Raw genomic sequence first — 21574 nt, 5'->3', positions numbered from 1 at the left:
ACATAGTCACCCTTCACTAGTTCTTGTGCTAAGGGTGAGGGTTTGTTGGATCTCATACATACTGATATGTGTGGACCCTTCAGAACCGTCACAAGAGATGCTAATCGCTTCTATGTGACTTTTACAAATGATTTTAGTAGATATGAATATGTCTACTTAATCAAGCATAAGTTAGAAACCTTTGAAAAGTTCAAGGAGTTTAAACAGGAAGTGGAGAATCAGTTGGGCAGGAACATTAAGATGCTTCGATCCGATCGAGGTGGTGAGTATCTTAGTACAGAGTTCCTTGACTATTTTAAGGAATATGAGATTGTCTCACAATTGACACCTCCCAGGACACCACAACTTAATGGTGTGGCTGAGAGGCGTAATTGAACCTTGTTGGATATGGTTCTGTAGCACCCGGTTCCTGGTACGTATTTTATTCTGGTATTTTTCGCAATTTGGACAGAGAATCGGCGAGTTGATGGCCCAACTCGTCGAGTAGTAGCGGTTTGGACCCGGGGGTTAAGTGACGGACTCGTCGAGTCGGCGGCAAGACTCGATGAGTAGACTCTGGCTGGTCAAAACCTTAATATAAGGGTTTTCACCCTATTTAAACAACCTTATACAACCTCCATCACCCCTTTATGCTCCTAGAACACTCCATACATAACCCTAATCGTGTTATGAAGATCTGAAGGCCTTTTTGGTGATTCTTGGTGGTTTGTGGTGGCAAGAAGGAAGGAAAAGCTTGAGGAACCAAGAGGTTGGCTAGAGGAGTCAAACTTGTGCATGATCTACAATTCTTGGAAGGTATAAAGTCGATACCTTGCTCCTTCTTGTTTTAGATCCCTTTTTGGGGAGATTTAGGGCTTTTATAAGCCATTCTAGGTGATCAACCATGATTGCAAGCATGGTTGGGGGTTGAGGCTTCAGATCTAGGCTCCTTAAGGAGTTAAAAGGCGGAAACAGACTGCCTTTGCACCCACGGAAAGCCCCATGCAACTCAAGAGCTTCTTTTAGGGTCTTTTTAGCTCATAGTTCCATGCATGCACGTAAAGTTCGTAACTTTACGTGCTATATCGATCTTAGAATCCTAAATCTATCATTTGGACAAGTGTTGTACATCATAAATCGAAAAATGAGAGTTGGACAACCTCGACTCGGCGAGTCTGAGGCTTGAATCCCCTTTTCTGTTAAGGTTCAAAGGAACCAGTTGAGTGTTAGAAGGGTTTTAGAGGGTCCAAGGGAGTGGCCCACTATATTGGACTTAGCCATAGACCTGGAGTTCATAGGACTCGACGAGTGCATGAGCAGACTCGGAGGAGTCCAAGGCAATCGCCCACCCATTGAAGATGAGCTCGACGAGTTGTTCATAGGATGGGGATGAACTCGATGAGTTTTTCATACAACTCGGCGAGTTGGATGAAGGTTCATTCGAGGTTATTCTAGAAGGAGGGCTCGTCGAGTCGTTGCTAAACTCGACGAGTAGAAACATGAAGAAGGCCAGATGAAAGCATAGGGAGTCGACGAGTTGGCGACCGAACTCGGCGAGTCAGGTCAACTGAAAGTTGACTTTGACTTGGTCAGGGGTAAAATAGTCATTTTACCCTAAGAGTAGTTATCATTGTCTGATTAAGTGTTTTATGGATTTATAGCTGGAGGATCGCCGAAGCAGCAGTCAGACATCTGCCAATCAGCTTTTCAGCAGTCAACCTTACGAGGTGAGTTACCTTCCAGTAGCGGTGGGTCTAAGGCACCAATGCCGGACCACCAGTAGGATACGTATGTTAGATGACTGTATTTTTGATATTAACCTAGGTTTTCTACTACCTGATATGTTATGTGCTAGTATGATATGATGTTATATGCTAGTAGCAGTAGGGGAGACAGTCCCCAAGATTTCCGGTCGATAAGGCCAAAGCGGGGGGGGGGGGGGGGGGGGCGTAGTCATACCCAGTCATGCTAGATAGAATACAATTATGTGGTAGTAGTAGAGGGGTGAAATAGTCCCCAGTATCCGGTCGAGAGGAAACACCCATATATGATGGGCAGTATCCGGTCGAGAGGACCGAAGGGGAGGCCAGCACCCAGATATGCTAGTTAGTATTCGGTCGAAAGGACCGAAGGGGTAGGTCGGGCACCCAGATATGCCTGACAGTATACGCATGTTATTTGATTATATGGTATGTGGTATGATGGGGGAACTCACTGAGCTTCGTGCTTACAGTTTTCAGTTTTGTTTCAGGTACCTCTTCAGCGAAGGGGAAGGAGCTGGCGCGGTAGCTGCACATCATACACACACACGTTGGATTTCCACATTACGAGATTCTTGGTAATGTACTCTTATTTATTTTAGTTGTGACAAAGTGGTTTTTATGGTGACATGTTTTGGATTATTGACATATTGGTTGTGACATGAGATATCATTATGAATGTTTTTATACCGATGGTTTTTATGTTATAATTTAATTAAAAACGAAATTTTTGGCCTGAAATTTTGGGATGTTACAAGTTGGTATCAGAGCTATCGTTTGAGGGATTCAGACACACCCTCGGGGATGTCTGGACTCAAACCAAGGGATTATAAGATTTTTACAAAGAAAATGGTTTTCAAAAAGCTAAGTTAAAAAGTTTTAAGAAAGAACTAGGTGTGTGATGTGCGCGACCGGCCGATCTCAAGCAAGTTTTTCCCCAAAGTACCCATACAAGTTTATGTTATGATTATCAGTTTCAGTAGAACAGTATGCTAGATTAGGACTAAGGATCCAGGAAGGATGCCTTATGCACCTATTATTTGTGCTTTTGAGATGCATGATCGTGTTGATTAGACAGACATAGGATTCTTGGCATGTTTTAATCTCGGATTATGCTCTACTATTTGTGACTGGGATACCGAGGATCACAAACTAGATGTGAATAACCATGCAAATGTGCTTGGTAACCTTATTGTCTTTATCATTAACTATTGATGTGCCGGTAAACCACACACGCTCCATCAAAATGATAATTATAAGATACCCATTACTACTCTTTATTAGTGCCTTTTAGTGTGCCGGTTAACCACACACGCTCCACTAACGACCAATAAAGCATAATGTGCAATTTCATGGATTGGCATACTTTTCACATTTTTCCTAAAGTAACTAGAGTTGGGATTTTGAAAAATAGTGTTCTAGTACTTTCTTTAATAGCATTATACTTTTAATTAGGAGTAGTTGTCCTATCAAATCCGTTCTGCTAACGACCCTCCACTAATCAAGGAAGCAGTGGGTGAGAGTGGACACCCATTCAACTACCATTTTATAGGCAATTTCCTTATACCCCCCTTGTAGACTAGCTTCGTGAATGAGGCATACTAGCGATTTGACTGACCATATTCTTATACATATGTAATATTTAACTTTTAATTATAATATATATATAAGATGTGTTTTAAAACATTTTAAAACTCAAGGGTTTATATAATTTTTTTTTTCGAAATTTAAACTATTAAATTTTAAATTTAAATAAACCAATTAATTAGATTTAATATTTATCTATTAATTAACTTTTAATTAATTTATTAAATCTTGTAAGGATTATCTAAAACAATTAATTTAATCCTAATCCATATCCCTTCTAGATTTCGAAAATATGGGGATAGGATAATTTCCTTGTTTTTCTCAATTATCCAATAAGGCAAATATTATCCAAAACAAAGAAACCCTAATCTTTATAGCATATTTCGAAATTTCCAAGGGAGGAGGCTAGGGTTTTCAAAACCCTAACCCTAATTTCGATTAGGGTTCTTTGGAGGCTAGGGTTTTCAAAAACCCTTTGATCCACAACCCTAAAATCGAAAAAATGGCCTTTAGGGTTTAATAGCTATAAACCCTAATTTGCAATTCAACAATTATAACAATTCAATTTAAAACAAACAAAGGCTTTGATACCACTGATGGGTTTTAGGTAAAACAAATAAACTAGAAAACAATTCCTAAGTTCACATGCAACCTACTTTGGATCTATGTTTTATCTATTGAACATACAACTTTGAATTGCAAAACAAGAACCCTAGAGGAGAGAGGCTATAATCGAAATCTGCAAACTAGGGTTTATTAATTACATACCTTTCAATTGTTATAGTAAACAATTGATGATTCCCTTGATCTTGATCTTGATCTTCTTGGAAGCTTAGCACCACAAGTGTAATGCCTCTAATGGAATCACACCCAAACTAGCAAGAAGGAAATTAGAGGAGAGAGGGAAGAGGGAGTATGCAAAATTTCAGCCCTTAGGGTTTCTTCCAAAGAAAAGAGTGACCAAAACATGAACCAGGAGGCTCCTTACATAGCTGAGGGATCTAGGGTTTAGGAAAACCCTAGTTATCCTTTGCTTAGGACCTAAGCAAACCCAAGGGCCTTATCCAATCCCCTATGGACGAAATTATTAGGGTTTCCCCTAAAGATTTCGTCCACCCTTATCCAAGGGGGTTCTAGAGCCTTCCACTCAACTATTAGATAATTGCAAACTAGTCCCTACACCTTATAATTAATTCTTTTAACCCCGAAATTAATTCTAATTAATTTCTGGCTAACAACTAATTAAACCAAATGATTTCTTATTAATATATTAATCTTTTAACATATTAATTCATTTATATTAATTTATTAATCTTATAATAAATTAATATCTCTCCTTTCATAATTTCCTTGTCCGGTTGCTAGGTTTGAGGGCAACCCAAAAGGACTGTGCTGTTATCAATTCAAGTACATTTTAATTATAGTTATGGGCTTAGACACCTAATCCAACAGTCTCCCACTTGGATAAGTCTATAACAATAATTGCTAGTATGCCTTCTAAATTTGACCAGCAAATTGTAGCTTCCAAAAAGCTGCTGCCGAACTCTGACCCAGTCAGTTACGTGTCCTAAGATAAGTGATCATATAATCCTCCGTTCTGCTAGATATCCCTAGACAAAAGACATGGAATGCAATCAACCTCTTTGTCCAGAATCTATGTTTCCCGATTCCTGATTAGTGATGATGTAGGACTTCTAATTGAACACATCAATTTAGTCCTGGCTGGGCCCAGCACATAAGTCAACACCAAATCATCGAGGGGCCCACATATATCGCTTTTTCCCATTAAGGAAAAAGGAACGAATAAACATTGACTCATATGCTTGTATCTTTTACTCATCAAATCATACAAGATAATACGTTTTATAACACCAAGTTACTGATGCGTTTTCGTATTACCAATGCATAACCGACTTGCAAATTACAACTCATATATCTCTGTTTCAAGATTATAAGATATTATCGTCTCAGTATTACTCGTGATGAATTCCATGAAGTAATACTCTGAGCGAGGGTTTATCCAATACTCAAATCTCAATTTCTGATTACTCATGAACGTTGCAGCAAAATCTATTGCCATGTCTATCCTTAGACAATCTACAATCCAGTTCATGACAGTCTTGATTCACTACTTACTTCCAAAAGTACGAGCGACTGTGGAGTTTGAATAATCTTATTATTCGGGAAGTAAAACATGCAAAAAACGAAACACAATAATAAACAATTGACAAAAGGTAGAACCCAAACTTATAAATAATACTTTATTATTTAATCACCAAAAGTCAATTACATTTACTTTGTTACAAGTTTCAGAACAAAACTAATCTAACTACTAAAACTAATATCATCTTTCAGTCCTATGCTCCGAGCATGCTGAATATGCTTAGCCCTACTCAGACCCTTTGTGAGGGGATCTGTTGGGTTATCTTCAGATGATACCCTCTTCACTATAAGATGGCCTTCTTCTACTCTTTGTCTGATAAAATGGTACTTTCTGTCAATATGTCTGGTTTTACCATGATCTCTCGGTTCCTTTGTCAAGGCAACCGCTCCTTCATTATCGCAAAACAATTCCATAGGCTCCTGGATGGTTGGAACAACTCCGAGATCCCCGATGAAGTTCCTCAACCAAGCTGCTTCTTTCGACGCTTCACTTGCTGCTATGTACTCTGATTCACAAGTAGAATCAGCCACCGTATCTTGCTTGGAACTCTTCCAAGTAACTGCTCCTCCATTTAATAAGAATACCCAGCCTGACTGAGAACGGAAGTTATCTCTATCAGTCTGAAAGTTGGCATCACTGTAACCATCTACTCTCAAAGTATCATTGCCGCCAAGTACAAGGACCCAGTCCTTCGTTCTTCGCAAATACTTGAGTATATTCTTCACGGCTATCCAATGAGCTCTACCTGGGTTTCCCTGATAGCGACTGACCATGCTCAAAGCAAATGCCACATCAGGACGAGTACATGTCATAGCATACATGATCGATCCGACAGCGGAAGCATAAGGTACACGACTCATGTCATCTATTTCCTCATCTGTACTCGGGCATTGAGTCTTACTCAGTTTGGTATTGCTCTGGATAGGTAGCTCTCCCTTCTTGGAATTTTCCATACTAAACCTCTTTAGTACCTTATCCAAGTATGTGCTTTGACTAAGTCCAATTAGTCTCTTCTTTCTATCTCTCAATATTCTAATCCCAAGAATATAGGCGGCTTCTCCTAGGTCTTTCATGGCAAAACACTTTCCAAGCCAAGACTTAACTTCATTCAAGGTTGGAACGTCGTTACCAATGAGTAATATGTCATCGACATATAACACCAGAAAAGTTACTATACTCCCACTAGCCTTGATATACACACAAAACTCATCTTCACTTCTAGAGAAACCAAACTCTTTGACTTTCTCATGGAAGCAAAGATTCCAGCTGCGAGATGCTTGTTTCAATCCATAAATGGATTTCTCAAGCTTGCATACCCTATTGGGAAACTTTGCATCAACAAAACCCTCTGGCTGACTCATGTAAACATCCTCAGCCAACTTCCCGTTAAGAAAGGTAGTCTTGACATCCATCTGCCAGATTTCATAGTCATGAAAGGCAGCTATGGCGAGCAATATCCTAATAGACTTAATCTTAGCCACCGGCGAAAAAGTCTCATCATAGTCAACCCCTGGGGTTTGAGTGAAACCTTTTGCAACCAGTCGAGCCTTGAACGTATGCACATTCCCATCCATGTATGTCTTCTTCTTGAAGATCCATTTGCACCCAACTGTCTTCCGACCTGGTGCACTATCAACCAAATTCCAAACTTGGTTGTCATACATGGACTTAATCTCGCTGTCCATTGCTTCTTTCCACTTGGAAGCCTCTGGGCCTGCCATTGCTTCCTTATAAGTGATCGGTTCATCTAAGTTTACCAGTGTTCTGTCACTTATGAATGTGTCACCATCTGAAGTAATATGAAAACCATACAACTCAGGTGGCACACTCACCCTAGTGGATCTTCGAAGCGGTAATGATTTATCAACCGGTTCAACAGGGACTGTTTCCTCTGGTTGAGTGCTAGTGTCATCTAAGGTTCCTTCATTGGCTGATTCTTGAATCTCTTTAAGGTCAATGGTACTCCCACTGTCCTCTTTGAATATGAGCTCTCTTTCCAGAAAGACTCCTCTTCGAGCTACAAACACCACGTTTTCACTAGGTCTGTAGAACAAATATCCAAAAGACTGCTTTGGGTAACCAATGAAAACACATTTCTCACTTCTAGCTACTAGCTTGTCGTGAGTCTCTCGTCTTACGAAAGCTTCACAACCCCAGACTTTAATATGTGCTAACGAGGGAACTTTCCCTGTCCACATTTCGTGAGGTGTTTTGGTAACCTTCTTTGTAGGGACAAGATTGAGGATGTGGGCGGCTGTCTCTAAGGCATACCCCCAGAAGTGAATAGGAAGCGAGGCACGACTCATCATAGAACGAACCATGTCTAACAAGGTTCGATTACGCCTCTCAGCTACACCATTTAACTGTGGTGTCCTAGGAGGAGTCAATTGTGAGACTATCCCACATTCTTTCAGATAGTCGTTGAACTCGGTACTAAGATACTCCCCGCCTCTATCGGATCTAAGTATCTTGATCTTTCTGCCCAATTGATTTTCGACTTCATGCTTAAACTCTTTGAACTTTTCAAAGGTTTCTGACTTATGTTTGATCAAGTAGATGTAACCATATCTGCTATAATCGTCAGTGAAAGTCACATAAAATCAATTAGCATCCCTTGTGGTTGATCTGAAGGGCCCACACACATCTGTGTGTATGAGATCCAACAGACCTTCACCTCTTTCACAAGACCCTGTGAATGGTGATTTTGTCATCTTTCCCAAAAGACAAGATTCACACATATCATCCGATTTTAGGTCAAATGATTCCAACACTCCATCCTTTTGGAGTTGGGCTATGCGTTTCTTGTTAATGTGTCCAAGACGACAATGCCACAAGCATGCCTTGTCTACACTATTAGACAAGTCAATATTAAGTACACTATTTCCTAAGCTATCAACACAAGTCACTGTTTCATACACACCATCACAAGGTAAAGCTTCAAACACAAAAACACCATTCTTATAAACAGAAATTGAACCATTCAAATCATTAAAAGAATATTTAAAACCTTGTCTGAACAATGCATGAAATGAAATAATGTTTCTCGTCATCTCGGACGAATAGCAACAATTTATTAAGTCTAATCTAACATCATTACTAACCAATAATTGATAAACTCCGATCTTGGTCACTGGTGAAGACTTTCTGTTCCCCATGATCAAGTTTATCCTCCCATGCTCTATCTCCTCACTTTCTTTAGCCCCTGCAAATCAGAACAGATATGAAAACCACATCCTGTATCAAGGACCCATGAACGAGAAGATAATGAGTTATTAGCAGAAATAGTGTAAATACCTGCCGAGGATGGCTTCACTTTGCCATCCTTGATATCTTGCAGATATTGTGGGCAAGATCTCTTCCAATGCCCCTTTTGATTGCAGTAAAAGCAAGTGGCCTCTTTTGGATCAGAAACATGGGGAGTGGAACCATTGGGCTTAGCCTTCGGGCCATTACTAGATGACACAGCTTGAGCCTTGCTCTTCCAGTTTTGCTTGGGAGGGCCTTTCCTCTTCTCCCCCTTACCCTGTCCAATGGCCAAGACAGGGGCATTTGCAGGTGTGGAGGGTATACTTTTACCCTTCATCCCTGCCTCAGCTGTCTGCAACAAGTTGTGCAATTGGGCCAAAGTCTGCTCAGTGTTGTTCAAATGGTAAGTTAAGATAAACTGACCATAACAATCAGGCAACGAGTTCAAGACCATGTCAATGGCCAATTCCTCATCGAAGTGAATGTTGAGCATGACCAAACGCTCTATGTAGCGTTGCATTCTTTGCACATGAGATACAACCGATTCCCCCTCTTTCATCTTGCAAGCCATGAGTGACTTGACTACCTCAAACTTTTCTTGACGAGCTCGCTTATGGTACTTTTCCATAAGGTCCTTGTTCATCTCAAAAGGCCAGTAGTCCTCATAGTACCTCTGCAATTCTGGGGACATGGTTGCAACCATGATGCATGCCACTTTGGTAGCATCATCATAGTGTTTCTTGTTGGCAGCATACTCTTCGGGAGTGGCTTTTGACTCATCAAGTTCTTTGAGCTCCTTTTCAAGGACATACTCTTTGTCCTCAAATCTAAGCGCCATCTTGATGTTACGCATCCAATCGTTATAGTTGGAGCCATCCATAACGACTTTGGAGCAGATGTTTAGTAAAGAGAAGTTGTGGCTGGAGGATGATGAAGCAGAAGTGTTTCCTGGAGTAGACATCTGAAAAGAAAGATAGTTTTAGTTAGATTCCAAGACACCTCAATATAATAACCCTAAGATATCATATCAAGGTTAGGACCCAACTATGATGATTTACAACTTAGAAATGGGATGCCGAGATCCAAGTTCAAATCTCATAAAGGTAGGTGAATGACGATTCACCAATTTCACCATTAGACAAAATAAACGAAGTGAAATTCCTAATTCTTTTGAGATACATTAAAACTATTTAATGGCATGTTTTAATCTCGGATTATGCTCTACTATTTGTGACTGGGATACCGAGGATCACAAACTATATGTGAATAACCATGCAAATGTGCTTGGTAACCTTATTGTCTTTATCATTAACTATTGATGTGTCGGTAAACCACACACACTCCATCAAAATGATAATTATAAGATACCCATTACTACTCTTTATTAGTGCCTTTTAGTGTGCCGGTTAACCACACACGCTCCACTAACGACCAATAAAGCATAATGTGCAATTTCATGGATTGACATACTTTTCACATTTTTCCTAAAGTAACTAGAGTTGGGATTTTGAAAAATAGTGTTCTAGTACTTTCTTTAATAGCATTATACTTTTAATTAGGAGTAGTTGTCCTATCAAATCCGTTCTCCTAACGACCCTCCACTAATCAAGGAAGCGGTGGGTGAGAGTGGACACCCATTCAACTACCATTTTATAGGCAATTTCCTTATACCCCCTTATAGACTAGCTTCGTGAATGAGGCATACTAGCGATTTGACTGACCATATTCTTATACATATGTAATATTTAACTTTTAATTATAATATATATAAGATGTGTTTTAAAACATTTTAAAACTCAAGGGTTTATATAATTTTTTTTTTCGAAATTTAAACTATTAAATTTTAAATTTAAATAAACCAATTAATTAGATTTAATATTTATCTATTAATTAACTTTTAATTAATTTATTAAATCTTGTAAGGATTATCTAAAACAATTAATTTAATCCTAATCCATATCCCTTCTAGATTTCGAAAATATGGGGATAGGATAATTTCCTTGTTTTTCTCAATTATCCAATAAGGCAACTATTATCCAAAACAAAGAAACCCTAATCTTTATAGCATATTTCGAAATTTCCAAGGGAGGAGGCTAGGGTTTTCAAAACCCTAACCCTAATTTCGATTAGGGTTCTTTGCAGGCTAGGGTTTTCAAAAACCCTTTGATCCACAACCCTAAAATCGAAAAAATGGCCTTTACGGTTTAATAGCTATAAACCCTAATTTGCAATTCAACAATTATAACAATTCAATTTAAAACAAACAAAGGCTCTGATACCACTGATGGGTTTTAGGTAAAACAAATAAACTAGAAAACAATTCCTAAGTTCACATGCAACCTACTTTGGATCTATGTTTTATCTATTGAACATACAACTTTGAATTGCAAAACAAGAACCCTAGAGGAGAGAGGCTATAATCGAAATCTGCAAACTAGGGTTTATTAATTACATACCTTTCAATTGTTATAGTAAACAATTGATGATTCCCTTGATCTTGATCTTGATCTTCTTGGAAGCTTAACACCACAAGTGTAATGCCTCTAATGGAATCACACCCAAACTAGCAAGAAGGAAATTAGAGGAGAGAGGGAAGAGGGAGTATGCAAAATTTCAGCCCTTAGGGTTTCTTCCAAAGAAAAGAGTGACCAAAACATGAACCAGGAGGCTCCTTACATAGCTGAGGGATCTAGGGTTTAGGAAAACCCTAGTTATCCTTTGCTTAGGGCCTAAGCAAACCCAAGGGCCTTATCCAAGCCCCTATGGACGAAATTATTAGGGTTTCCCCTAAAGATTTCATCCACCCTTATCCAAGGGGGTTCTAGAGCCTTCCACTCAACTATTAGATAATTGCAAACTAGTCCCTACACCTTATAATTAATTCTTTTAACCCCGAAATTAATTCTAATTAATTTCTGGCTAACAACTAATTAAACCAAATGATTTCTTATTAATATATTAATATTTTAACATATTAATTCATTTATATTAATTTATTAATCTTATAATAAATTAATATCTCTCCTTTCATAATTTCCTTGTCCGGTTGCTAGGTTTGAGGGCAACCCAAAAGGACTGTGCTGCTATCAATTCAAGTACATTTTAATTATAGTTATGGGCTTAGACACCTAATCCAACAATTATAAGTTCTAATATATTAATAATATTATTTAATTAGTATTGATCAAGAATTAATCTAGGATTAATTAAGTGATCAAAATAAGACTAATTAAATATATGGGTTGATTGTGTAAATCATCCATACCTGTATAGTGGGCTAATGCTTCATGGATTGTCAAGATGGGCTAAAACCCATAAGATGCTCCATGGTGTATTTGAACCCATGGATCCAAGGAAATGGAAAGCCATGACAATTAGGGTTTACCCTAATTGTCACTAACTATATAAGCATCTTATTGTTGACAAAATCGGCCACTATGGGTGATAGAAAGGGATAGCCGATTTTATGAAGTGTTCCAATTTCTCTCAAGTCATTCCATGTGTGTTTGGTGTTGTGTGAACCATTTGAGGTGTCACACTTGGGGCACTAGGCACTCAAGCTTCATGAAGCCATTCTACATCAAAGAGTTATGTAATTCTAACTTGATATATTCATATGAATCAATGTTATTATGCTAGTTAGGATGAATACCTTGAAAAGATCATATTTGCATGTATAATAGAGAAAACATAGATCCAGGGTATTTAGGATTGCATGTACACTTAGGAGTGTTAGAATGCTTAAAACCCAACAGTGGTATCAAAGCCACAATTTGTTATATTGATGCAAATATTTTTTTTTCAAAGTTGAAAAAAAGGAAAAAAAAACATAAAGTTTGTCAAAATTTATGGGCATCAAGATCCAAACTTTACGTGTTTATCTTGCTTAAGGAGGACAGATCTATGGGTTAGAGGAACGGATCTGACCTCAGGAGGTCATTTGAGTTTGAGCATGGCATGAACTCGTCGAGTCCAAGAACAGACTCGGCGAGTAGGATAGTTTTTCCCCATGAATCACATAGATGGTAACTCACTGAGTTGGGGAAGTCACTTAGTGAGTCATTGGGGATTTTGAGGATGTGAGTTTATAACTGAACTCGCCGAGTCACAATTGTGCACTCGGCGAGTCTAGTCAAAGAGTTGATTGTTGACTTTTGTTGACTTTTAGGGTATGGTCAACAATTGGACTTGTGAATTGTTTGAAGGGTAAAATGGTCTTTTAGCCTTCTTAGAGGACGTGTGAGGATTTAGTCTAGCCTGGAGATCCCTTATTAATTGGATGATCGTTTATGTGTTTAAGTAGAGGCTAGATCAGTGTTACGCGAGCGAGATATTACCGAGACATCCGAGGTGAGTCTTCTCACTATACTTTATCTTGAGTGGTAATTAGAGTTATGTGACAGAATTATTGCATGCTATTTATATGATGTGTTGCACTGCATTATTTTTATGTAATTTATGTCGTGTGTATATCAGAGTATACCAGAGTTAGAACCGGAGGGTTCACAGAGCTAAGGGCCCGCAGAGTTATAGCCTTGAGTGGCTAGTATGTGTTATGTGCGGTATATTGGGGAACTCACAAAGCTTCGTGCTTACAGTGTTTTGTGTTATGTGTTTCAAGTTCTAGTGAGGATCGCGGGAAGGCGTCGGCATGATCAGTACACACACGCGCGGAGTTTTATTGATATATTATGATTTTGGGGATTTGTAATGAGATAATGTTGATACATTGTTTTCTTGAAAGTGATTATGAATGAATTTATATGGTTTTAAAAAGTAAAAAATTGTTTGGATTTTTACGGCGTTACAGTTGGGCAGATGAAGTGGAGAGTACGAACACGACTGTTGACACAACTTTGGTTACAAATTTGGTTCGGGAAAATAAGAAGCTTCAATATGATGTTAGAAAGATGAAGTTATGGTTATTTCTAAGTTGGGCTGTTTTTTTTCGTGGTATTAGTCTACAAGTTGTAATGGGTATGTAATCCCTTTCATATTAAATATGGTTTCCTTTCCTATTAAGATGAAGTTATGGTTATTTCTAATATGGTTTCCTTTCATGTTTACCCATGTATTTATAATGGGTATGTAATGGATTTGTAATCCCTTTCCTATTAAATAAATGAAAGTGCCCTGCTATTGTGTGTCATCGTTTTGTTTGTGTTACTAGTGTACATAAAAAACATTCAACAAACACATACCACATCATATTACTATGAAAAAAAACTTAAATAACACATCAAGCAACCAACCTAGTATTAAGACACTACCAAATAACAGTTGTGTCTATTCAGTATTCATTGGATTGTCACCATAATTTCCTTCTCCATTTTTCCCTTCAACCCTTTTTGCCAATTTTTTCTTTATAATCCTCTCCTATTGCTTCCATTTATGTGTAACTGTTGTTTTTGAACCACTTCCTTCCTCTTCATTACCACCTTCAGATTTCTTCCATTTACGTCCAACAGTTGTTTTTGAACTACTTCCTTCCTCTTCATTACCACCATTACTAGTTGATCTCTTTCTCTTCACCTTGAGTTTTTTGGGCTTCTCAACTTTAGGACATGTAGCCTTGTTGTGACCAACTTGTTTACACACACTACATAGAATATTCTTCCCAACCTTTGACACAGTGTGTCTAGTAGTCTTTTCTCCTGGGTCCTTCCTTCTATTGACTTCAGGTCTGCCTGGCATTTTCCTTTTCAAAGGTGGAAGTGGTGGTATGAAACTGGTCCTTGGCCACATATTGTTGCCATTCATCCCTCTCAGTGGATACTTGTAAGCATTTCTATAAAAAGCTCCAAAGAACATGGGATCCCCATAACTTCCGACATCTCTGTTTAGGTAACTAATAGTTGCAACTGAGTGCACACACCCATACCCATTTAGTTGCCAAAATCTACAAGAGCATGTCTTCTTGTCTAAGTCAACGACATAAGACTCTGCTAAGTTTCTTGTATAAAATTTGTTCAAACCAGTTGGTAAAACCTGCTAATATCTAATAACATTGTATAAAAGTTAGTCTAAGTTTAGTATTCTCTATGATGTTAACAAACACAAACTAAGTTTACCTTTTAGCTTTTTTGATTCAGTAAGGATATAATTGATGGACATGGTTCAAAATCTGGCCATGAACTGCCTTTCATGCTCAAATGAAACTGCCTTTCCACAACATACAATCTAATATCTTCAAGCATTGTGATGATTGGTTTCTTCCTTGCATCTCTTATAACATTGTTAAAGCTCTCCGACAACCCATTCTCTACAACATCATACATCTCGCCCTCCTAAAAAAAGCTCTACACCATGATTGTGGGTTCTTTTCTGTTAGATACTCAAAGGCTAAAGGATTGAGAAGTTGTATTTCCTTCATTGCTGCATTGTGTAAAGGCTCAGTAGATGCCTTACATGCCTTCCAAAACATCTTCTCATACATTACTCCAGGGAATCTTTTCCTAGAGTTGGCAACAACATGCCTTGCACACTGTCTGTGTTCAACACTAGGCAAAATCTCCTTCACAGCTTCCAATAGTCCATTATTAAGAATTGAATTGGGAAAATAGTATAGGCAAGTTTCATTAATAAATAAAATACAACTAAGAAACATACCTTATGCTGATCTGACATAAATGCATTTCCAAAACCATTGTCCATTCCTAAGTCATTTTTAAAATTTTCCAAAAATCATTTCCAATTCTTTTTTTTTTCAACACACACAACTGCCCATGAAATTGGAAATATATGATTATTAGCATCCCTTCCAACAACAGTTATTAACTCTCCAGTACATATCCCCTTAAGGAAATAGCCATCCAGGTTAATTACTCTTTTACAACTACCCCTCCACTCTTGCTTTAGTCCTCAAAACATACATATAACTTACTAAAATAATTTTTCCCATCTTGCATAGTATTGACATCCATTTTCATAGTTGATCTTGGGTTTGATCTTCTTATCTCCTCACCATATGACAAAAGCTTTGAATGGTGCTCAACCAATGTGCCTTCAGTTAGCTCAATAACATGCTTTTTTGCTCTCCTGCACTGACCCATACTTACTGATGTGTTTTGGTCATAAGAACATCCTATGTGCTCAAACAAACCCTAATGCTTGGATCTAGGTTTCTCTATTGTACATGCAAGTTATCCAAGACTATAAACCTAATTCTAGCATTCAAGTAATCAATATTAACATGCAATTAGGTTTAAGATCATACCTTGATTGTTATGTAGCAATAACAATCTCAATTCCTTCTTGTATTGACTTTAGAAAGCTTAGAGTCACAAATGTCACTCCTCTAATGGTTCACAAACACCATAAGCAAGAGGATGAATAGGAGAGAGGATGGAGGCTGCCCAAAACGTGTTCTAACCCTAGAAGAGAAGTTCCCCACGTTTTTGAGCCTTAAGGGTTCTATATATAGTGAGGCTATTAGTATTATCTAACAAGGAAACCCTAATTTGGATGCTTAAGCCCTAAGCAACCCATGGACTCCTTTCCTTAAGGCCTTGGACGATTTCTTATGGGTTTCCCCATAAAATTCGTCCACTCCTTAATATAAGATAATCCATAACCCAAATTGCAATTATCTTATAATTACAATTCCAGTCCCTTAAGTTTAATTAATCTCTTTTAGTCACAAAAACTAATTACCAATTAATTATTGACTAATATTAATTAAACAATATGATTTCTCTTTTAATATATTATTCTCATAATATATTAATAAATCATATTTAATCCTTTGTCTCCATAATTCATCCTATCAAGTTGCTTTGGTGAAGGCAACCCAAAAGGACCATGCACCATCGGGTCAAGTACATACCAAAATAGTTATGGATTTAGACACTAATCCAACACTTACATCTATACCAAAATCCTGTTTCACCACTTCCCTAAGCATCCTAACACTCGTTTTCTATTTTTGTAAGAACTTAGTTGTAAAATGGCTACCAATCCAAGCATAGCTAACAATTGATCCAAGTTTGAAATTTCTAGCACAATTATGCTTATCAATAAGGGACTTAATTTGGAAAGAGTTTTCTTCACTTATCCATGAAGCCCATAGCTTAAACTTACACTGCCCAAAACAACATTTAACTAAAATTCTTCTACTGTCATTTTTTTGTAGCACAACTGATACCCATTAGCAACAACATAATTACATAAAATAAGCTTTAACTATTTTGGACTATGAAATCGCATTCCTAACATACGTTTTTGTTTTTTCCAATGGACATTTTCATTATATGTAGTAACCTCTTCAATATTTATCTCATTTCTTCCATTTGAAGATATGGATCCTCATGAGGTGGACTGTTTGGAGTTGACTGCACTTTTGGGCATAGCTTGCTCAAAAACTCATCGTTAATGGTCTTATTCATTGGATTGCAATCTACGTGTTCAAGGTCATCGTGTACATTACCTCGTAGTTTCATCCGGGCCATTTTGCACAAATCCATCATAATGATTGTCTTCCACAACGCTCTCATCAACTTGCTCATCAATAATCAACTGTTGGACATTCACACCTAGATGATCCATGTATACATCCACGACACAACCAGCAGCATACCCAACTTCGATGAAGTCCTGGTAATCTATTTCACTAGCCAATATCCTCAAATCAATTAGGAAAGTCTTATCCAAGCATGCAATAAAAAACATTTACACACATTTCATTTGCAAATCTTTGTACGAAGTTAACAAACTCGTTCCAACAAAATCAACATCTTCGAACCTTTGTTCTGCTCCATCCGTATAACTAATTTCGGGGTACCTTTTCAAAAACCCAGCAAAGTGAATATCGATCTTCATGTAAATCGCCATGACAACGTGATTTTGCAGACAAAAAATACGACAATAAGGGAAAGAAGACAGTGAGGGTTTTTATATAATGTGTCTTGTAGGGCAAGCACAGTAAACGAGTAGGTTACATGGCAGCTTAGGTGGATTAATTTCGATGACGTGTGTACCTAATATGCTGAGTAGGATAATGTTAACCGGCTAAACCCTTCCACTTTAAAATAAATGGCTTTAAAAACTATTTTTTTAAGTCTTCGTTCTTCTCAAGTTCGAAAAGAAAATAATAATAGAGACCATTTAAATCATAACTAGAAAGATGGTTGAGTCACAATATCATTTACCCTTTTTTATTATTTTTTTCATTACCACTTTTCTTTATTAGTTAGTTTTTTATTCCTTGTTGTAAATGTTTTCTTAGTTTTTTTTTTCTAATTGTCCTCACTAACCTTAATAGATAAAATTTTCAATTAATCAGTTTCCTTTTGTTTTTCAACATTGTCCTCACCATTTTATTCTATTAGAATATATATATATATATATATATATATATATATATATATATATATATATATATATATATATATATATATAGGCTACGGTTTAATTTTGTTAGACCGTGAGACGCAATCCTAGCCACTCATTTTATAGATAAAAAACATTTTTAAAATGCAAAATAATTGAAAATTTTCGAAAAAAAAATTTTAATATTATTTTCGTCATTTATATCTTTCAAAAAATAAAAATAAAAAACACCAATAAAATAAAATAAATATATTTTATATATATTCTAGTAGAATATTATAATATTTTATATATCTGACAAATCTAGTAGAATATTCTAAGATTCTAAAAATCACATTAGAATATTTACAATGTAATATTCTATTAGAATATTTCACGTATTTAAAAAAAACGGTAACTTTTTTTTATATATTTTTTTATTTTCTTAGATAATTAAAGTGACGAAAATAATAATTAAAAAAAGAATTTTCGGATTTTTTTTTCTTTTATTTTGCATTTTAAAACTATTTTTAGATTTGATCTCACGGTCTCACAAAATTAGCATAGTTTCAAATGAACCTGAATATATATATATATATATATATATATATATATATATATATATATATATATATATATATATAGAGAGAGAGAGAGAGAGAGAGAGAGAATACAGAAATAACAAGGGGCCTTACCATGCCCCTAGGTACACCACCCCAATAGATTTATCTAGGTGATGGAGTGGATACAAGACACCATTTCGTTTAACTAAGTGGTTTTCAAGAAGTCAATTAACTTCTTGAAAATTCTTATGACTATTGAGATAAAAACAATTATGCCTCTAATAAACCTAATAATCGGTTTTCTTTCACTTCTTTCTTTCCATCCTCATGTAGGTCATTTTACAACTCCTTACAACTTATTATGTTTTACCACCTCATTAATTGATCTAAATATTTTTCTGTTAAATTTTAAATTGCTAAGCTAATAAATAATTTTATTAAAAAATATTATTAATTTTAAAATATAATCCCAAACACCTCCTAAATATTTGTACTCAAGCGTTGAAGCCCCAATTCTAGACAAGAGACATGAACGAGAAATTTGTGGAGAAAGAAATTAGCCCTGAAGCGCACGGCCCACCCCATCTAGAAGCCCTTGACTTTTAATTAATTATAAAATTGACACCAAATTAAAGCCATACCATTTGTTTCTTGTTTTATAAAGTCACAAACGGACCATCAGAAGCCATTCATTGACAATGCCACCGCAACCACCACCACTTCACCCACACCGATCAACAAATTTCTCCTCTCCCCACAAAATCACAAACCATGTTTGATCTCAACCCTCATTTCTCCAACAACCCAAACCAAAAACCAAATCACAAGTTCGTTGGTTGGAACAATTCCACTTTTCCAAATCACCATGGCAATTACAATCACAGAAATAGGTTTAACGGCGGCGGTGCTTCAGGATCAGGAGCAGCAGCAGGAGGTATTCAGTTTAGGTTGGAAACGATGGACGAAGACTCAGGCGTCTGCTCGCCTCCGTTATGGCGGAGCCTAAGTCCGCCGGATAGTCCGGTACGATTCAACAATCAACGGCCTCTGTCACCATCTTCGAGAGCGCAAGCGATTGCTAGAGGACAGAGAGAGATCATGGAGATGGTGGAGAACATGCCGGAAACTTCGTATGAATTATCGTTGAAAGATATAGTTGAACAAAGAAGAGAATTAGTTACCGATGTTAGTGTTGATGAAACGCAAAGTATGGAGGAAGGAGAAGAGAGATCAATATTGAGCTCTGGTCAAACCGGCAGTCAACGGCGGACGAAGAGCAAAAAAGGAAGCGTGAAAAGGCAAGAGAGCAATAAATCAGGGCGTGTAATCGTGAAAAACGGGAGTATTAATCACAATAAAGGCCTTATGATCAATATGTTTTTTCCATTTACATTTGGATCGAAGCAGAGGAATAGTATTAGAACTAGCACATCGTTTGGGAACAGTAGCAATCATGGTGCCGGTGTAAAATTTTCTCCCAAGCCGGAATTACTGGACAAATCCGCCGGCGGCGGTGGTGACGGTAGGGATCGGTGGTGGAAGAAATTTACTGGTTCCAGCGATAATGAAAGCTTAGGAATCACGAGTAGCAGCAGCGAAAGCACCGGTAGAAGTGGAAGCAGTGGCAGCAGCGGTAGCAGCGCCGCCGATAGCCTCCATAGTAACAGCGCCAGGTATCCTTATTTCTATAATCATGCATCAGTAACTTGTACGAAGGTGTGAATTGTGATCATATCTTTTCTTGATTTTCTAATATTAATGTCATAAACAATATGAAAATGTTAAATTAGTAAAAAAATCTTAGAATTTAAACCGACCAAAAAAAGATTTTCATCTAAATATCTCATCACTTATTTTGATTTTTGAGCCTTTACGTTTTCTCTGTCCATCATCTTCTAGAAGATATATTTTTCACAATTATTATAAAATTTTGTGATATTGATATATAATTAATATACAATGTGAAAGTGATCAAAACGATCATGTTGAACACGGCTGGCACTAAACTAATTAATTTGTACCCTTGTACCATTTATATATGGCCGCATCACACGTGTGTATCCATCCAATCCACACGATCACGCAAACAAACACACACGTACAAAAATATAAATAGTAAACATTACAATCTGTGTCATAAGTTCACTAAAATAGTATTATTTTGGAAGTGTAAGAGTTTAAACTCTGGATTGTGGATTTCTTTGTATATGCTAATGTGAATTTTTGTTTTTTGACTATGTTGTAGGAAAGATAATGGTTGTAGCAAAGGATGCTGGTCCTTTTTCCCCTCGAGGAAGAGAAGATCAAAAAGTTGAGAGAGAGAGATGAAATTCTGAATATGGATGGTTTGTACTTTGCACACTAGGATCAACCATGAGAGAGGTGGTTAAAGTTTTTATTAAGAGATTTGGTCTGTTGGAATAGTATGTTAAGTATGTGCAGAGTGTTGTATCATCTACTTCCATGGACTTCATGTTATGAACATATTAAGCACAAGAGTAGTATTGATGTGATAAGGTTAACTACAACCACAAATGATTTATTCATGTATTTGTAATTGTTTTATGGGATCGAAACCACGAATGAAGAAAAGAATTACTAGAATTTTTTTTTATACAAGAATATATAATATGTAGTTTGACGATAGATTTAGAATTAAATTAAAATACCGTTAAACGTGGATGGGAAGTATTTGATTGATTATTTGTGTACGTCGTTTTCTACAAACAATTGTCAGCGGTTTTAATTTCGTAGAAATTATAGAAAAGGTGGTCCTCATCTCCATGTTCGTTTTCCCATTTCTCATCTTTTTGCCATGGTGATATTTGATAAATCTTCGTTTTCCCATTTCTCATCTTTTTGTCATGGTGATATTTGATAAAATTGATTTATTTTGTTCTTTAACTAATAATTTCTAATCAAACGCCTGATTTTTTTTTAAACAGCCGAAATTTTATAAAAGCAAACCA

At 36.9% G+C, this 21574-nt stretch overlaps 1 protein-coding gene across 1 annotated transcript; it reads left to right on the top strand.

Annotated features, from left to right (window-relative positions):
* The first annotated feature begins 19251 nt into the window (after positions 1–19251).
* On the top strand, positions 19252–21209 carry LOC145042760 (uncharacterized). The gene is made up of 2 exons (XM_078991268.1): positions 19252–20278; positions 20851–21209. The coding sequence occupies exons 1-2, from the start codon at positions 19377–19379 to the stop codon at positions 20918–20920; spliced, it is 972 nt and encodes a 323-aa protein (XP_078847394.1). The 5' UTR covers positions 19252–19376; the 3' UTR covers positions 20921–21209.
* Positions 21210–21574: the final 365 nt, after the last annotated feature.

The sequence above is a fragment of the Lactuca saligna genome, chromosome 1 (assembly GCF_052625555.1).
Source record: "Lactuca saligna cultivar CGN05327 chromosome 1, ASM5262555v1, whole genome shotgun sequence".
NCBI lineage: Eukaryota > Viridiplantae > Streptophyta > Magnoliopsida > Asterales > Asteraceae > Lactuca > Lactuca saligna.
The sequence above is the reverse complement of the archived record's forward strand: the minus strand, read 5'-3'. Positions and strand labels throughout refer to the sequence as shown.